Source organism: Zerene cesonia, chromosome 2, assembly GCF_012273895.1.
Source record: "Zerene cesonia ecotype Mississippi chromosome 2, Zerene_cesonia_1.1, whole genome shotgun sequence".
Classification (NCBI taxonomy): Eukaryota; Metazoa; Arthropoda; class Insecta; order Lepidoptera; family Pieridae; genus Zerene; species Zerene cesonia.
This window is the reverse complement of record NC_052103.1, coordinates 4619215-4635445: the sequence shown is the minus strand read 5'-3', so window position 1 is coordinate 4635445 and position 16231 is coordinate 4619215. Positions and strand designations below refer to the sequence as shown.

Sequence of the window (16231 nt, the reverse complement as noted above, 5' to 3'; positions counted from 1 at the left end):
AATTATTTTAGCATATTTCGTTATTAGAGATCTTGAGATCTTTCACCATGATAAAAATAATAGCCTATGTCACTCTCTCACTGTTATAAATGCGAAAGAAACTGTAATATGTCCGTCTCTTCTTCACGCCTAAATTTCTGAATCAATTTAGGTACAGAGATAATTTGTGACCCGAGAAAAGACATAGGATAGTTTTTATTCCTGAAATTCCATGGAATCTGGTACTATATAGGTGAACCCTGGGACTGTTTATCTTTTCTAAGCTTACATACGGAAAGCACGTACGTAACCATTTAGACCGAATCTGAAGGTTTAATGATACGGCGTGTGCGACAGGAAATTCGCTTGAAAATCGTGTTCACGATCCCTGCACATTCCGAATATTTATTTTAGTTCGTAGGTCTAAGATAAAAAAAGACAAGCGTAACCACTAACAAATTTTTATTGCCCGATATATATTGAGGTTGGTTTAAAGTGCGGAGGTATATACAATATATTTTTAATCGCACAAACTTGGTTTTCCTTCATTTAATAAAATAGCCCATTCCAAAACACTGTATATGCGCATGTGCGGGTTTTCATTTTTAACTGAAACAAATAATAATTGTTAAAATAGACCTATAGATACCTATAAATTTTCTGTTATATTTAAACTCCACTTTATACGTCATTTGGATATAAAAGTTTCAAAAGATATATCCACCTACGCCAACTGCAGCAGTTTCTAATCTTCAGACATGTTATGTGAATTAATTTAATTATGGTTTATGAAAATTTATCAAACATAACTAGAGAGTGTATATAAAGTTCTTAATTTTTTATTGCAATTGTCACACATATTGAATTCAATTACCTTGAACTCTTACAAATTGTTTGGTTGGGACATCCAAAATTTTTATCGTCGGTCTGCCTAACTGAAAATGAGTAGTTGACGGAATTATTTTGTGACGTTCCTGGAAAATAAATTATATATTATATTATAATATTAGTGTATATTATACATATTATTTATGCAATGCAAAATGAAAATGTAGAATAAAATTGGCGAATTTAAACAGACGACATACGCAATAACAGACGATAAACTCATTATACTCACTCATTCACACCTACAACTCTGTAAAACCAAATCACAAAAGATTTGCAACATACTTATATGCAAAGCTGTTCGCCCCGGCTTCGCCTATGGTACACATATATATATATGGTGAGGGATTTTTTGAAATCGGTCCAGCAGTTTTTGCGTAAAAGCGTTAGGTTCAAACAAATACCAAATTAAAAAAGTTTCCTCTTTATAATATTAGCGAAAAAAAAATCATGGCTCTACGAGCTTACGTACAGTGACACCGAAGATCTGGTCTAAATAGTGAAATTTAATTCATTGATTTCATCACGGAATATAAAACATATTATATATTCCGTAGATCTCATGCACATGCATACACAGCAATACAAAAAATAAATTTCTAAAGCAAATGTTTCTTCACTCTTTCGTACACTCTCTCCTTTTGTTACCTACGTTTTATTATTACATACAGCCATGCGTTTTTCAATTTAGCTTCGGTTTTGCCCTAGAGAAAGGGCAAATTCCTGACTTGGGTGAGTGAGATGTCGCTCTCTACTCAGTTCCAAATTTACTCCAAACACAAAGAACATAAAATCTCTCCATTGTGATGTGTAGAAAGAAAAACGGACAAATAATAAACTCACTTTCGCATTATAATATCAAACTATAAGGTAAGGCTGCAATCAGTTTGTCCTGAAATGGAAGTAAGCTGATCTGATCTTGATCTTTTACATTTCTAGAAAGTAATATAGTAGCAGCTGAGAAATAATACATTACTTGTTCCCATATATTTCTCTTAATGATTTTTGGCTCTTGACGATCGGATCTTGCTGCTTTTGGGTTGTAATCGGGCGGATGATACAGCATGTCGTAGGGACATAACGGTTTTGGTCTTGTTTTTGATTGGGTATTAAAAAAGGTTTCTTTAGATACAGGAATAACCATTTGTGTAATTAATCTGTCCTCCGGCATACTCATATTGAATTTAACATGTAGGTGATGAATACAAAGTGAATATATAGTAGTAAAAATATTAAACTATATAGTCATACATATCAAAAATGACAATGATCAATTTTTTTTTTATTTATTTCATGAAAAATATTTAAGCGGAATTGATTGATTTGATTACCTTATGTCTTATCTTTATAGAAGCTATTTCTTTGATATCAGGTCCAATGTTCCTAGAAAGACCTATAATGAAAGAAATATCCTTTTAGGTAGACAAATATGACCAATATGTTATTACACTAGAAATAATTTATTTTTAAAATGAGGTTTCTCCTTATATTGCTTTACATTTAATATGTGCAACTTACTCTATTGTAATCCAATCTCAATAATCGTCGAGTATGATAAAATTTCTCTATATGTTTATAATTTATGATTACGTCAGATTTTTTTCATTTTGTCAATGTTGATAATGTGATATTAAAAATAACATATTTTTTTTATTGTTTATTTATATTTACTTATTTTAACGGTCCGGGACGTATGAATTTATCGTCTTCTTATTTTATTATTAAATTTTTTAAATTTTGGAATGGACCTATACGCACATTTTGAGGCAAATGGTCTGTCCTAGATTTTATTATGCGATAGTATACTCTTAACTTTCTTTTATTGTTTTTTATTTTTTTAGATTTTCTTGATTATTTAATTCCACCAGTGAAGAAAAATAGTAACGTTGACAGAGATCCCCTACTTCTCTTTGAACGATACTCATATAGGAAATATCCGGGTTTTCCAATTAGAAAACCAACGTTTAGAAATATACATAATACTAAAGCCGTTTCTTCGGTATCGCATACATCATTATTTCTGAAGAAACCTACCAAAAGGGTGAGTTTTTTTTTTATATCTTTCTTTACTTTCATTGAATAATTATTACCTAATAACCAATAACCTATTTTATTAAAGTTTTTACAAGAACAGTGTTCTATTTTGGATGTGATACCATTAACCTTTTTAAAAAATAATAAATCGGTTAATACAACTCAAAGTAAAATATGCAATCGACACAAAAGTAAAGAAGAAAAACCAGTTATAAAGATAACAGTCATACAAAAACCGATTAAGACGCAAACTGCGAATGTTTTTAACAAACGCATTTTTAAAAAAGAAATTATTAAAACTGTTTCTAATCAAGATAATTCTATAAAGAACAAAAACGTTTATCTTGTGGTGTCCGGGAGAAAAAGAGAAAAAATTTACGAAATAAAAACATCGGAGAGCGAAAATTTGTCAAATAGATGGAGTCATCCACTTAAACGCAAATTTCCAGTAAAGCAAAGTTCGAAACAGGTCCTTGATTCCATGGATATGGACAGGAGGTACTTAAGAGGCAAGAAAAAAAAGGACGGAAAATTATTTGGTAATCAGGATGATCTTAAACCAAAATCTTCAGGGCATAACAATATGCACAAAGAGTGCAAGTCTTCAAAATTAAATATTGCGTCGCCTAAAAGTCGAGTAACTATATTTGGCCGATTAGGGCTCACAGATAACGATCAATATGTATTAAATTGTGCTGCAACAGTGAACAATAAGCCGAGTAAGTATTCTTCAAGCGTTTTTCATTATCCATATATTACACAGAATCGGATTATTTAATGCATAAATCTTTTTAGTAACTACAAACGTGACACAGCCTGATGACGGTTTCAGCTTTCCAAATAATCTGTGAGTAAAATATAGTATGTATTAGTATCTATATGTTAGTTTTCTAATCACGAATCAATTCTATGGTTTTTTCTATGGTTTCAGAGATTATGCGAATCAGTTTTCAACTCATGCAAGATCAAAGAAATATTCAGTGTGGAATACCAGTTTAGAGTAGGTTTATTCATTTAGGTATCGAAGGCTTTTGTTACCTACATTCTTAAATATTTTTTATAAATTATGACTAATTTTAGAAACGACGCAAATGGAAATGATCAAACTGACGAGTATCAGAGTACAAATCTTGAAAAATACCGCTCTCCCAGGTATGTAAATCTCGTTAACGTATAAAGATTTCATTAAAAACTTTTATGCCATATTGAATTCCAATATTAATTACAGAATGGAATCCCAGGGTATCCAGGTAAACTTATGCGCTTCGAAGAGTAAAACTAAATCCAAATACATGAAAGATCAATATATCCAATGTATGTGCCAAAATGCAGATATAAACAAATCTGTTGATGAAAATGAAAATATTTTGACCCAAAGTCAGAATCCAATAGTTGTGATTTCTGTGTATCCTAAGTTTGAAAAGGGAGATACTAATTTAAGCCACACTGTTAAGGTTGAGCAACAACACGCGCCCTCCCCAAAGCATGCTCTATACAAAGAAACACAAGTCGGTACATCTAAGAAGAGTGACGAAAGAAATTTTATTTCTAGAGAGGGGTATCGGTCAAAGTCTCCAACTTCATTTTTACAAGGAAAATCGGATTTTTACACAAAAAATGATAGAAATCGTTTAAGATCACCTAATCGTGCTCCAAATTATTCTCCAAATGTTACTCGTAAGTTCAATAATGATGTAAACCAAAAAATATATTCCAAACAAGACGTAGGATATGCAAAAAGTAATTTTAAAAATGAAAATGGATCCAGGCCAACAAGAAAGCCTTTTAGCAATGAAACGAGATCTGAAACGGAAACTTTAAATGCAAGCCGAAATTTAGCAAAGAAAGCTTTAGTGGACAGTTATATGAATAAATTACATTCTGAAGAAGTTGTTAAAACTATAACTCGTAAAAATTTTCTTGTTCCTAAAGATGATGCTTCAAAAGTGACTATAAATATAGATGGGGAAACTGAACAATATGATTTAATATTCGAACAGAATAATCAAAATACTAATTTATCAGTCAAGAAGACTATGAAGGAATCCAGTAACAAAAGGAAAACGGATATGCGCGATACAGCTTCACTAGAGAATCTATTAGATTTTTCTCAAGAATTATTGCCTACTGAGAACTCAGTATCAAAGTTCAGAAAAAAATCCCCAATCAATTTGAAAAATGATTTGAATTATTCCGTGAGTTACATACATGACATGTTTTTTGTTTGATTTTATGTGAAATAATAATATTATTTATATTACAGGATCTAAACAATACCACAAAATTAAATAAAAAGTCATCAAAATTGTGTGTTCGTGATAGTATTGAAATATCCCATAGGTTCGTGTAAATTATCTATTTTCAGGTGTTACTAGCTATTGATATTTAATTGTAAATTTAATTTTTATTAATAGGCGAGGTAGTTTAAGCAGTGGTGGTAACAACTCAAAACCAGCTCCATCTGCAAATACTAAGCAACCTAGCAATTCTACACAATTTTCAAGTTCAAAAGGTGATCTTACGTTATCGAAAATTTCATAAAAGCAAATAGTTGTAATAATTTTATCAAATACAAAAAGTTTTTATTACACAGCCCATGCTAAACATTATCGAGGTGATAATTGTTTCATACCAGATCCCACTGAAAGAGATAAAGAAATTAGAGAATTACTAGGTATACTAACTGGGAAAAAATGTCAAGCTGAAACAAATTCAAAACAGCGGATCCAGGTATTTATAAGTATTAGCACAGTATAAAGAGGCAGTATAATATATTAGTATAACGCCTTTGATCTTGAATTAAAGCCGAAAAATTGCGCGGTTGTCACAACTCATTAAAGTAAATAATAAAATAATGTAGTAATGAAAATATTATTAAATCATGCGGATACCCTTAAATACTGTTCCGAGTTACTAACAAATTGGATATGTAGTCTCGTTTCTCCGCTTCTCGTCCCTTGCTCCCAGCATGATTTACATTTCTGAACGTCTTCGTGGAACGACTAGACTGTGATATTAGTTAGTATTCATGTAAATAGTTTTGCATGCAAGAGAGTTGTAATACAGAGATAAACAAATATTTTGTTCAAAATTGGTTTTAAAGACAATATTCTAAATCTATCTACAGATGAGAGCATTTTTGTCGGAGTTAAGACTAATACGTATTTAAAATGTGTATTAATTTTTTTCTTTCTTTTTTAAAGGACATATTTCCTGTATACAAACATTGCGAAGGAGCCTGTTGCCAAGAAGGACGGTTGTTTGTTTTTTTTTTATTTTTTAGTCCAAGTAGACATGAATTCTTAGATGAAAAATGTCCTCTATATTGATATTAATTTTAAGTATTTTACTTTTGTTGCAGCAACAGCGAAAAAAATTTAATGACTGGAATTAGCCTTTCGAAATTACCTGCAAATAATTATATGCAGAAATTTTTCAAAAAAATCAAGAATGTTAAGGTGGATAAACCAATTGATGGTGATAATAAGAAACCTACCTGCAAGTCTTCATTGCCACATCTTGACGATAACAGGCAAAATGTTAGGCCACCGACTAAAACAGAAGAACAACAAGACGATCGTTTCAAATCTTTAAATAATGCGCATGTTGATTGCAAATGTTTCCATAATCCTGCCCAAAGAAACCAAAATGAGATGCAGAAGGAAGACTATGGTGATCATAATAAATTTCCAAATAATAATCAATATAATATTCCAATCGAACCTAAAAAGCCGCTTATGTGTCCTCATTGTAAGGAACCAAGAAATCCCAAAATCCTGAATAAAACCCCTAATGACGAGAAAACAAATGATGCGAGCTTGATTTTAAATCGAAACATACAAATATTTTTAGAGGTGGAGCAGTTTAAAAAACAAAGACCCATTGTATTAACTAGAAAACAATATGATAAGGTTAAAAAAGCAATACAAAGCACTATATCTAAGAAGACTAGCAACGAGAAACGACGGAGCGCTTATTACAATAATTACAGTATAGTGTCTATTGGTGATGTAAAAATCAGATCCAAATGCCAGCAACCAATATGTACAAACAAAGAGGTGCAAACAGAATCTTTCGGAAATAATAGAATTTGTTCAGAATTATTGTCTTCTCTTGAAAGCTTTGAAAGGCATGAGGCATCATTATTGTCTCATAGTATGTTAAGTTTCGATAAAAACCAAGAAATAGGATGTCGACCAGATATTGGTGAAGATCCTAATAATTTAAAAATCGTCAACCAGCATGCACTAACTCGTAATGCGATGTCATCATTAGAAGTGCGCTATGCTAGTGTGGCCTTCAAGAAACATGTTACATACTCGTCTCCGTTATGTAATAAAGGTTTAGAGAGTTCACTGTTTTCAAGTTCTGCTCAAAATCGTAGCGATTCACTGCACACGATCTTTAAAGGTAGCGTACGATATCCGTGAGGCGCCTATTTCACATACACGTTTTATTGTTAGACGTCAAATTGGAATCAAGTAATATAGAACTCCATTTATTCGGTATTGACATCCATCACTGCTCTAGTTCCATGTTAAATAAATAATACGATGCATTTGTATTTACTGGCGGAAAACAGTAAATGATTTGTGTGTAATAGGCGCTAAAGGACACTTAAAATTTATTATATATTATTTATATATTTAATTTATTATTTATTTAATATTTGGAAAATACAATGCAGGTTACAAGAAATCAGCGACTCCAAACCTTGGAACATCTGCATTTTCATTGTGTTCAGATACCTATAGTAGATTATCGGATAAAAGTAAAGGATCACAACAGACAAAAGATCCAAAGTACAAAAAGCCGTTGCTTCAACGCCTCGTGTCATGCCTCATTATGAGATCGGCAAGAGTCTCGGAAGTGAAAGTTAGAAACACTCCTGATAAGAAAGAACCAACGCTTAATAGTTCTATCGATTCTTATCATTTTAGTTCTTCCTTAGCCGTAAGTGCATATAAATACTGCATTACTATAAAAATCTATAGTTCGCGGCATCGCACAATCCTGGATGATTGTGGAATGCCGTAGCACAGAATAATAAGTAGAAGTAGCCGTGGTCTCCGTCTGCGTGATCTTTTCACATTAAAAATAAAACAAGGGTTTATAGTTGGTTTTTTGGTACAACACTAGCATAAATAAATAAAAATTATTTGTATCGGTATCCTCCAAAAGCTCTTCTCGCTCTCTCTTGCAAACGAAGTCGCGGGCACAGCTAATTAAAAAATAAAATCCTAGCAGATACTGAAATATATATTCCTACTAACATATCTAGGTAATAGAAGGAGTCTTTATGACTGATGTATTAATCTTTTTATTTTCAGGGTTTTGAAATGCCATCTTCTATGTATGACACATCGATATCGTTTTACAGTAACCATACAATTATGCCCGTAAATAGAATAAAGCGAGGATTCTTTAGTTCAATGAGAGGATTTCTCACAAATCGTCGAAATTAACAATGTATTTAAACATGTATCGTTTTGGTTACGTTTTATTAAATAACAATTGTTTTCGGTATTTTATACTAACTTTTATTTCACATTTTTTAATAATGTTAAAGATAACTTAAATAAAAAACCATACCTAGTGCTTCACACATACATTAAAAAATCATAATCAAATAGACAAATTCATTCCGATGTTTATGTGTTCGCATAAAGAAATACTAACTGTGACCCGCGGTTGAAACCGCGTAAGTCCGTATCCCGTAGGAATATCGGTGTAATAAGTGCCTATGTGTTATTTCAGTTGTCCAAGTGTTGTGAAATCCTCACAAACTTTCGCATTTATAGTATTTATTTATTCGCCAATAAATGTCAGGAAGAGTCATAATAAATTGTGACAACTCAAACGCCTCCTATTTGTTAAAAAAGTAAGTTTAAGTCGATAAAACACGAATATGACATTTTCTATAAAAGATTCCTAGCTAGATCGATTTATCGTCCCCGAAACCCCCTATATACTAAATTTCATGAAAATCGTTGGAGCCGATTCCGAGATTCCAATTATATATATAAATATTAACAATCAAATCTACTCGACCGATAATTTTTTTAACAAAGAAAAATATCATTGCGAAACTACATCTTTACTAAGAGTTATAGGCTAGGTATACTTAATTCTTTATTCCGGGTCCTAATTGCTTTTCGGGCGAAAGTTTTAAGAAACCGTAATAAAAGGCAAGGATTTTAAGTGTATAGGTACGTTAGCAGCGTGGCGTAATGCATTGTTTAATGTATTTGACATATTTTGACAATTAATAATTGTCACTAGGCAAATGGCTGACTTTGACATAATATGACATAACATGTCATATGAAGTAACCGAAGTAACCACAAAATAAATTGTAATAGAAATACATTTACATGAATTAAAAGTAGATTTATGACCATGGCTTTTATACGGCGATGTGTTCCAATTCTATCAAAAGCAATTAAAAATATTCCCATAGCAAAACAAGGTAAATAGAAAAATAATATTTATTGAAGGTTATGAAGGAGTCGATGTAAATACTTTTTTAATTTTTCAGAGCAAAATATCCATCGATGGGTTGCTCCAACTTTGATGGAGTTAAAACGACGTGAGGATAAACAAGGAGGTAAAAAAATATTTCCAAGAAACACGTTCTTAGAATGGAATTTTGAAGCAGAATTATATGCATTTGGGAAGCGACTTAATGAGGATTTTGATTCAACTTTACTGATGCAAGCTTTTACTGACCGATCGTATGTTATTAAAGAGGAAATGAAACAAAAAGAAATCGAATTTGCTATACCAATGAAAGATAATAGAGAACTTGCAGAGAAAGGTAACTAAATTGTTAATATAAAGTTTGTAAATAAAAGATAATTTCTCTCAATTTATTGCATATATTTTTCAGGAATGAAGTTCATGGAAGAGTATATTCAACTTTATTTAGAAGTGGTTTTACCTAAATTTCCTAAAGAAGGTATCACTGGCATAAAAAATTACCTTTTGAGCGAAAAAGTTTTATCCAATATATCTTTACATATTGGAACCAAGGACATTATATTAGCATCTGTGAGTACTTCTTAACATTGATATTATTACAGTAAAATAGTATACCAATTAAAATTAAATGTAACAAAAACAAAAGTCATCTTGTACATTATTTCTATGTTATGCATTAATATGGTCCATCATCACTACATAGTATAAAACAAAGTCACTTTCTCTGTCCCTATGTATGCTTAAATCTTTTAAACTGTGGAACAAATTTTGATGGGGTTCTTTTAATAGATAGAGTGATTCAAGTGGAAGGTTTATATTATGTCTAATAACATCTATTAAACTACTCAGATTTTAACATGTGCAAAGCCGAGGACAAAAGCTAGTTAATACTATTGTTATTTTTCAGGAATATCCAGTAGACAATTACATTTTAGCCAACACTTTTAAGGCCATAGTTGGAGCTTTATATGAGTCCTCAGGTGATGAAAAAGCAGCACATTTTGTTAGAGATTTTGTAATCACACAATTACAAGGTAAGCTTTCAAATCCTAAAGTGAACCTTTATCCTAATGGGAATTATTTTCTACAATTTATTTGTATTCCAGAAAAACAGCATTACTTAATGCATTTGAGATATCTAATTTTTATTTTGAATATGTTCTTTTTCAACCATATTATTGAATAAGTATTGGATAAATACATTTAATCATCATTATCACCATCATTTTATTGGGATAAAAAATATCCTATCACCCAAGTCAGCAGCTCATACCCTGTCTATATACCAATTTTCAATTCTATAAATCAAAATCTGTTCAGTAGTTATTGTAGTAAGTTTGAGTGACAGACAAACATCTAAACAAACTTTCACATTTATAATATTAGTTTGAAGTATGATTAGTGTAATAAAAATATAATTTATTGTATATAATAAAATAATTCTCAGCTGTATTCTATATTATTTTTCAGGCCAAGATGTAAATGAATTCTGGAATATAGAAGACCCGTGGGAGATGCTGTCAGGGTTCATATCAAAGACAGGAGCCACTTTGGATCCGAGGCTAATTGGCGAAGTTGGCAAGGGAACTTTATTAGCCTGCTATAGAGTTGGTCTCTATGTTGATAAGAAGATGCTTTCAGCAGGTAATAATTTTCTGGAATATTTTTTTAAACAGTGTCTGAGATTAATAATATTCATTACTATATCAATTAATGTATATTTTTTTTTCAATGTATATTGTCAGTTTTGTTTAATAGTTATGGATAATGTTTTTATTAAATTACCATTAGACGTGAAATATGTATCTTACTTGATTAATTCAGTATTTTATTCTAGCATTAGTTTCTTGTGTGTGTAATTACATTTTGTTTAATTTATAGGATTTGGGGAGACAATTGCAATAGCTAAGGAAATGGCAGCCCGAGAAGCCTTAAAAAAGATATTTGGAACCGAAGATACTATGCATCCTATCAATTTTAAATTGGAAGGTATACCAAAATCAAGTATGAAAGCGCAACAGCAAATTTCAGCCAGTTAATTTTAGTGAATTAGTAGATATATGTACATCTTATATAATTTGTGTAGAAATAAGGCCATAATATGATTTAAAAATAAAGTTTAATACATAATAATCAACATTTTTTACTTCTTAAAACATAAATAAATGAATGAATTCACAGGCATAGTCAGATATTCCTTTTTGGGATTTAGTTCATGAAAGAAAGAATTTGAACAAATATATTAAGAAATAGAAAACAGATACAGAGAACAGAGATAGAGAAAACAATGAAATGTGGCAGTTTTTATAAAGCTATGGAACAGTAGGCTAAATAAAAACACCTATACTTTGAATATTTTAACTATAAACTTTACAACCTCTGGCTACACCCATGAATGAATTACAAAGTGGAATTGATAAATATATTATAATTACTTATACACTAGGCAATATAAAGTAAATATAAACAACCTTAAAAAAATTTAAACAATACAATTTAATTTACTCCTAGTGCCTCAATATAACAGTGAAAGTCATGAATGTAATGGCAAAGATAGCCTGCTATCAATGTATGGTCAACTTAGGAATAATGATACATTTTAAATGCTAGTGGGCTTTTAGTGATTTTGCATGTGGACCCTGGATGCAGAATCCATGATAAGATTTCCATGCTTATCCTTTACTCTGATTCTTCCCGACGCATATCGCGTTTCTGATGTACCGTCATTATAGACTAACTTCACCGTGCCGTCAGGGAACTCACGGCGCTAAAAACATAAAACTATTAAACAAAAAGTTCCTAGGAAGTCTTACTGGTTGGACCCTTTTTCCATTCTATGGGCCATAATAATATAAATTCCAACAATGTTCTACTTATTAAATGTATTACAATTAATATACATTTAACATATTAGTATTGTAACATGAAGTTAAACAATTTATGTATAAAATACCCACTTCCATTCATAAATAGATTTTTATAATTGCATGTAGTGGAAGCTGAGCATACTTAGGAATGATTCAAGTTTAGACTGTACAAAGGATTATTACCAAATAATCTCAGAATATTTACTAGTTATATAATATTTTATTAGTTTGAAATAATATATAAACCTTAACCATGGTAAACGTTTAAAATCATAGGTATTAAAACGAATTGCAAGAATTAAGAAAGCATTCATTGAAACAATTACCTTATGATCTTTAGCATGGACTTCAATCTGTCCATTAGGAAATATAATACGTTTTTCACCATTAGCCGACACCGTGAGTGCAGTCCCATCAGGAAATCGCCAATCTTCTCGAACTGATTCATTTTTAGGATCAAAGTACCTAATACTGCCATTGGGCAGACGAATTTCGGACGACCCATCGCTGTAACGCTTTTCAACTTGGCCACTGCAAAATTGAAGAACATAAGTAGATATTAGAAAAAAACTTAAAGTTTTATTTTTACCTTTTTTTCTTTAGGTAAGATGTTGATAATTTTGTATATTTTGAAGTTGAAAATATGATACTTCGTAATTAATAATGACAAAATTTTTAACAACTATTATAAAATATCTGTGTAATTAATTAGTTTCCTTTTAATTTACTTACTCTGGAAACTCGAGTACTTCTAATCCATCAGGATGTGTTGTGTGATATGTTTTAGATTCTGCATAATAGTATTTAACTCTACCCTCATTATAGAAGTTTTCTTTTATGTCTCCATTATAATATGTAAATTTACTGTATTTTCCATCTGCAGAAATTATTTTAATATTGCCATTTGGAAATCTTAATTCTCTCGATCCATCCGATTTCTTAGTTTCTACAGGATTTAAGCTTGTTTTTGTTAGACTTGTCTTACTAATAGTAGGTTCAGGACTAGGTATCATTCTGTCATCACTATATGAAGTATCCTTGTAAATAACAGTAGCTGGTCTTTGGCTACTAGATGAATGGTTACTTAGTATAGATATTGGAGATTTATTTCTTGAGATTGTGACATTTTGGGGATTAGAAACATAGCTTTTCTTATCATTGATTACAGAAAGTGGTTTTGAATTGGACCTTTGACTTAAAATTGAAGCAGTTTTTGGATTGGACATGGAATCTTGAGGTGATATAGATTGTGTTCTAGAAGACACATAGTGTGATTTCTGTATGAAGAAACCATTTGTGTCTTCATTAACGCTCCCATTATCAGAAGCGTCTATCACATTTGAGCCGCTAGATCTATTACTGGGTGGCGATATTGTTTTAAATCTTTCATTGTACATTTTTTCTAAATAATTATCTTCAGTCTCCAAGTTATTCTCACATTCATTATAACTCTTATCTAAATTTTCCAAAGATTCATTGTTACGATCTTCATCAGAGCTGTAAGAATGGGTTTCAACTACTGATCCTTTCTCTTTATCACTTATTGAATCTTTTTGACTGAAATATTTAGCATACTTTGAAGTTACATTTAAATTGGGTACACTTTTCGCTCGCGTTCTTATTCCTTTTGGTTTGTTTTGCTTTTGGCACTCAATTTCAAATGTTTTATATTTTACATTAGGATCTAATTCTACATCAGATCTTGTCTCTCTAGAGGCCATGTTTGAAAGTTTTTTGTTGATTTGCTCTAAATACTTAAGATTTGTTAATCTTCTTGTTATTTCATTACTATGCTGTATCCTTTTATTTTCCTTTTTTAATTTTTCTATTTCATCCTCCAATGCTTTTTTATCTTTTTCCATTAGCTTAAGCTGATTACGTAATCTAGCTATAACAGAAGTTGATTTAGCGTCTTTAACTCTTATCTCTTCCTTTAAATTACTTATTTCAGTTTTTAAGTTCGTTACTTCATCTTTTTCTTTTTTATTCAGCTTTCCTCTCATTTCCCTAACATAACGTTCATACATTTGTTTTTGTTTGGTAAGTTTTTCCTTTTCCTCTGCTAAATAATATTCAGAAAGAACTTTTTCTTCATTAAACTTTTGCTCAAAAGCAGCTTTTTCTTCATAAAACTTTTGGCGCTCTAAATCAATTTCTTCTCTCATTTTATTAATACTGGCATTTTCTTTTCTAAAAGTTTCAATTTCATCTTCCAATTCACGAAGTCTATCTTTTAATAAATCACTTGTTGCAACTAATTTGGCATTCATTTCTGCCATATTTGCATTAATTGTGTCAGTGTCCTTTGCAATTATGGTGTCATCATGACAATCATTTTTACTACTTTTATTTTCATTTTGGTTCCTGGCTATTTGATTGCGCATTAAAACTTTTTGATTGTTGTTTTTATGATCCTCGTTTATTTGAGATGTAGTTTTGCATGAACAACATGTACATTCAGAACAACAATTTTCACTACAATCTGTACATTCACTCAGACATGTCTCATCCTCACTATATGATATTGCATTTCTGTTCTTTTTTACAATATCTGGAGCAATTCTCATTAAATTTGGGTTTTCCGATAAACACTTCTGCATTATTAGTGGTGTGCTTTCCCCTGAATATTCTAGTTTATTTTTTCTTAGAAAACGATTAAAGAATGAGTTATCAATATTAAAACTGTCATGTGAGACTTTATTTTCAATTAAATCAAACAAATTCTGTTCAGCAATTTCTTTAGAGTTTTGCGCTATTGAAATACTCTCACAACAGCTGACATCAGAATCAATGCTTTTTGATGGTGAGGCAAAGTTTTTATAATAATCACTTTGTTTTAATTGCCTGAGAAAATCATCTTGCTCTTTTGTAAGTACTGCTTGCCATGTTTTACCTTTTTGAGACAATATCGGATGGTTTTCTTTTGAATTCAAAAATGTTCTTTTCTTAAAGTCACTGTTTGACATATCATTTGAAGTGGTAGCACAGTCTTTATTTTTAATTATCAAGCCAGTGCTATGCGTTGACGTCTCATTCTTGGCATCAGAATTTTGTATGTTTGTTTCTGTTTTTGGTGTAGTCTTGCTAAGCATATTCGGATTAGTTTTATTTTGTTCAGGGACTATAATTTCAACATTCACTTTTTTACCAACTTCTTTACTATTCCTTGAAATTTTCTCAGGCATAGGTTTTAAAATAGGTTTAATAGTTTCTGTCTTTCTCCTCCATGGTAAAGATTTAGTATTTTGTATAATTAAGTCATTTTTACGGAGTCCAAAACGGGCCATTCCTTCACCTCTCTTTAAAAATTGTTTCTTTTGTGATGGTGCTATTTTCTGGCTTGGCTTTGACACAGGCTGCTCATTTTTTAGCTTTTCAACTATTAATTCTTCAAAGTTTTTCTTAGGAGATAGTATAGGCATCTCATCCAAGGATATTTGTTTCTTATTTATACTATTATTTAGATTTTCCTGTGATCCAGTAGTTTTCGATGGCATGGATGTGGTACTGCGACTTGAAATTGGTGAATTATGTATAAATTCAGATTCTTGGGATAAATTAAGCGCCGAGACCCCATCCATAGTAGGATATTGATCCTTTTTGTCTTGTAAATCAGTGTTAAGGCGAACCTTGACAACTTCAGGAAGAGGAGAAAATTTTTCTCGAGGAGTGACTTCGCGCGAGGTATCGTGAGAGGACTGAAGTAAACTTCTAAACGTATTATAAGTAGTACTGTTGCTAAAATGACTTACGATTTCAGTGATACTCGAAGAAATTTCAGTCGAGTTTTGATAGTCTAAGCGCTGTTTAAGAAGTTTCCCGCGTTGTATAGTTTGCAAGTGTCGTAACATTTCAAGTTTCTCTAAAACTTGTGTAGGTGATAAGGAGACGTCACTTTCTGAATAGGAATGATCCATTATGGCTGTAGTGATATTGTGTTTTAAAAATGTTATTATCGAATATCATAAATTGCAGTGTTATAA

The 16231-nt window shown here is 31.1% G+C and overlaps 5 protein-coding genes across 5 annotated transcripts in view; 2 read left to right on the top strand and 3 right to left on the bottom strand.

Annotated features, from left to right (window-relative positions):
* Positions 1 to 424: 424 nt before the first annotated feature.
* On the bottom strand, positions 425 to 2266 carry LOC119834559. The gene is made up of 3 exons (XM_038358959.1): positions 1844 to 2266; positions 854 to 953; positions 425 to 588 (listed from the first exon to the last, which is right to left on the bottom strand). Exons 1-3 carry the CDS (start codon positions 2042 to 2044, stop codon positions 500 to 502), a joined length of 390 nt encoding a protein of 129 aa, XP_038214887.1. The 5' UTR covers positions 2045 to 2266; the 3' UTR covers positions 425 to 499.
* Positions 2267 to 2609: 343 nt separating this feature from the next.
* On the top strand, positions 2610 to 8382 carry LOC119835665. Its single transcript, XM_038360634.1, has 10 exons — positions 2610 to 2640; positions 2709 to 2908; positions 2987 to 3657; positions 3982 to 4053; positions 4130 to 5047; positions 5316 to 5413; positions 5495 to 5631; positions 6330 to 7311; positions 7589 to 7854; positions 8232 to 8382. Exons 1-10 carry the CDS (start codon positions 2610 to 2612, stop codon positions 8364 to 8366), a joined length of 3510 nt encoding a protein of 1169 aa, XP_038216562.1. The 3' UTR covers positions 8367 to 8382.
* Positions 8383 to 9204: 822 nt separating this feature from the next.
* LOC119834228 (39S ribosomal protein L44, mitochondrial) lies at positions 9205 to 11499 on the top strand. Its single transcript, XM_038358563.1, has 6 exons — positions 9205 to 9370; positions 9440 to 9718; positions 9791 to 9951; positions 10289 to 10415; positions 10852 to 11025; positions 11263 to 11499. Exons 1-6 carry the CDS (start codon positions 9295 to 9297, stop codon positions 11418 to 11420), a joined length of 975 nt encoding a protein of 324 aa, XP_038214491.1. The 5' UTR covers positions 9205 to 9294; the 3' UTR covers positions 11421 to 11499.
* On the bottom strand, positions 11482 to 16225 carry LOC119834217 (centromere protein J-like). The gene is made up of 3 exons (XM_038358552.1): positions 12981 to 16225; positions 12575 to 12779; positions 11482 to 12148 (listed from the first exon to the last, which is right to left on the bottom strand). The coding sequence occupies exons 1-3, from the start codon at positions 16163 to 16165 to the stop codon at positions 11999 to 12001; spliced, it is 3540 nt and encodes a 1179-aa protein (XP_038214480.1). The 5' UTR covers positions 16166 to 16225; the 3' UTR covers positions 11482 to 11998.
* Positions 16165 to 16231, bottom strand: part of LOC119835656 (centromere protein J-like) — a 4811-nt gene continuing 4744 nt past the window's right edge. The window contains exon 3 of the mRNA XM_038360622.1: positions 16165 to 16170. Within this exon, the coding sequence (XP_038216550.1) occupies positions 16165 to 16170 (6 nt within the window). The remainder of the gene's footprint in view (positions 16171 to 16231) is intronic.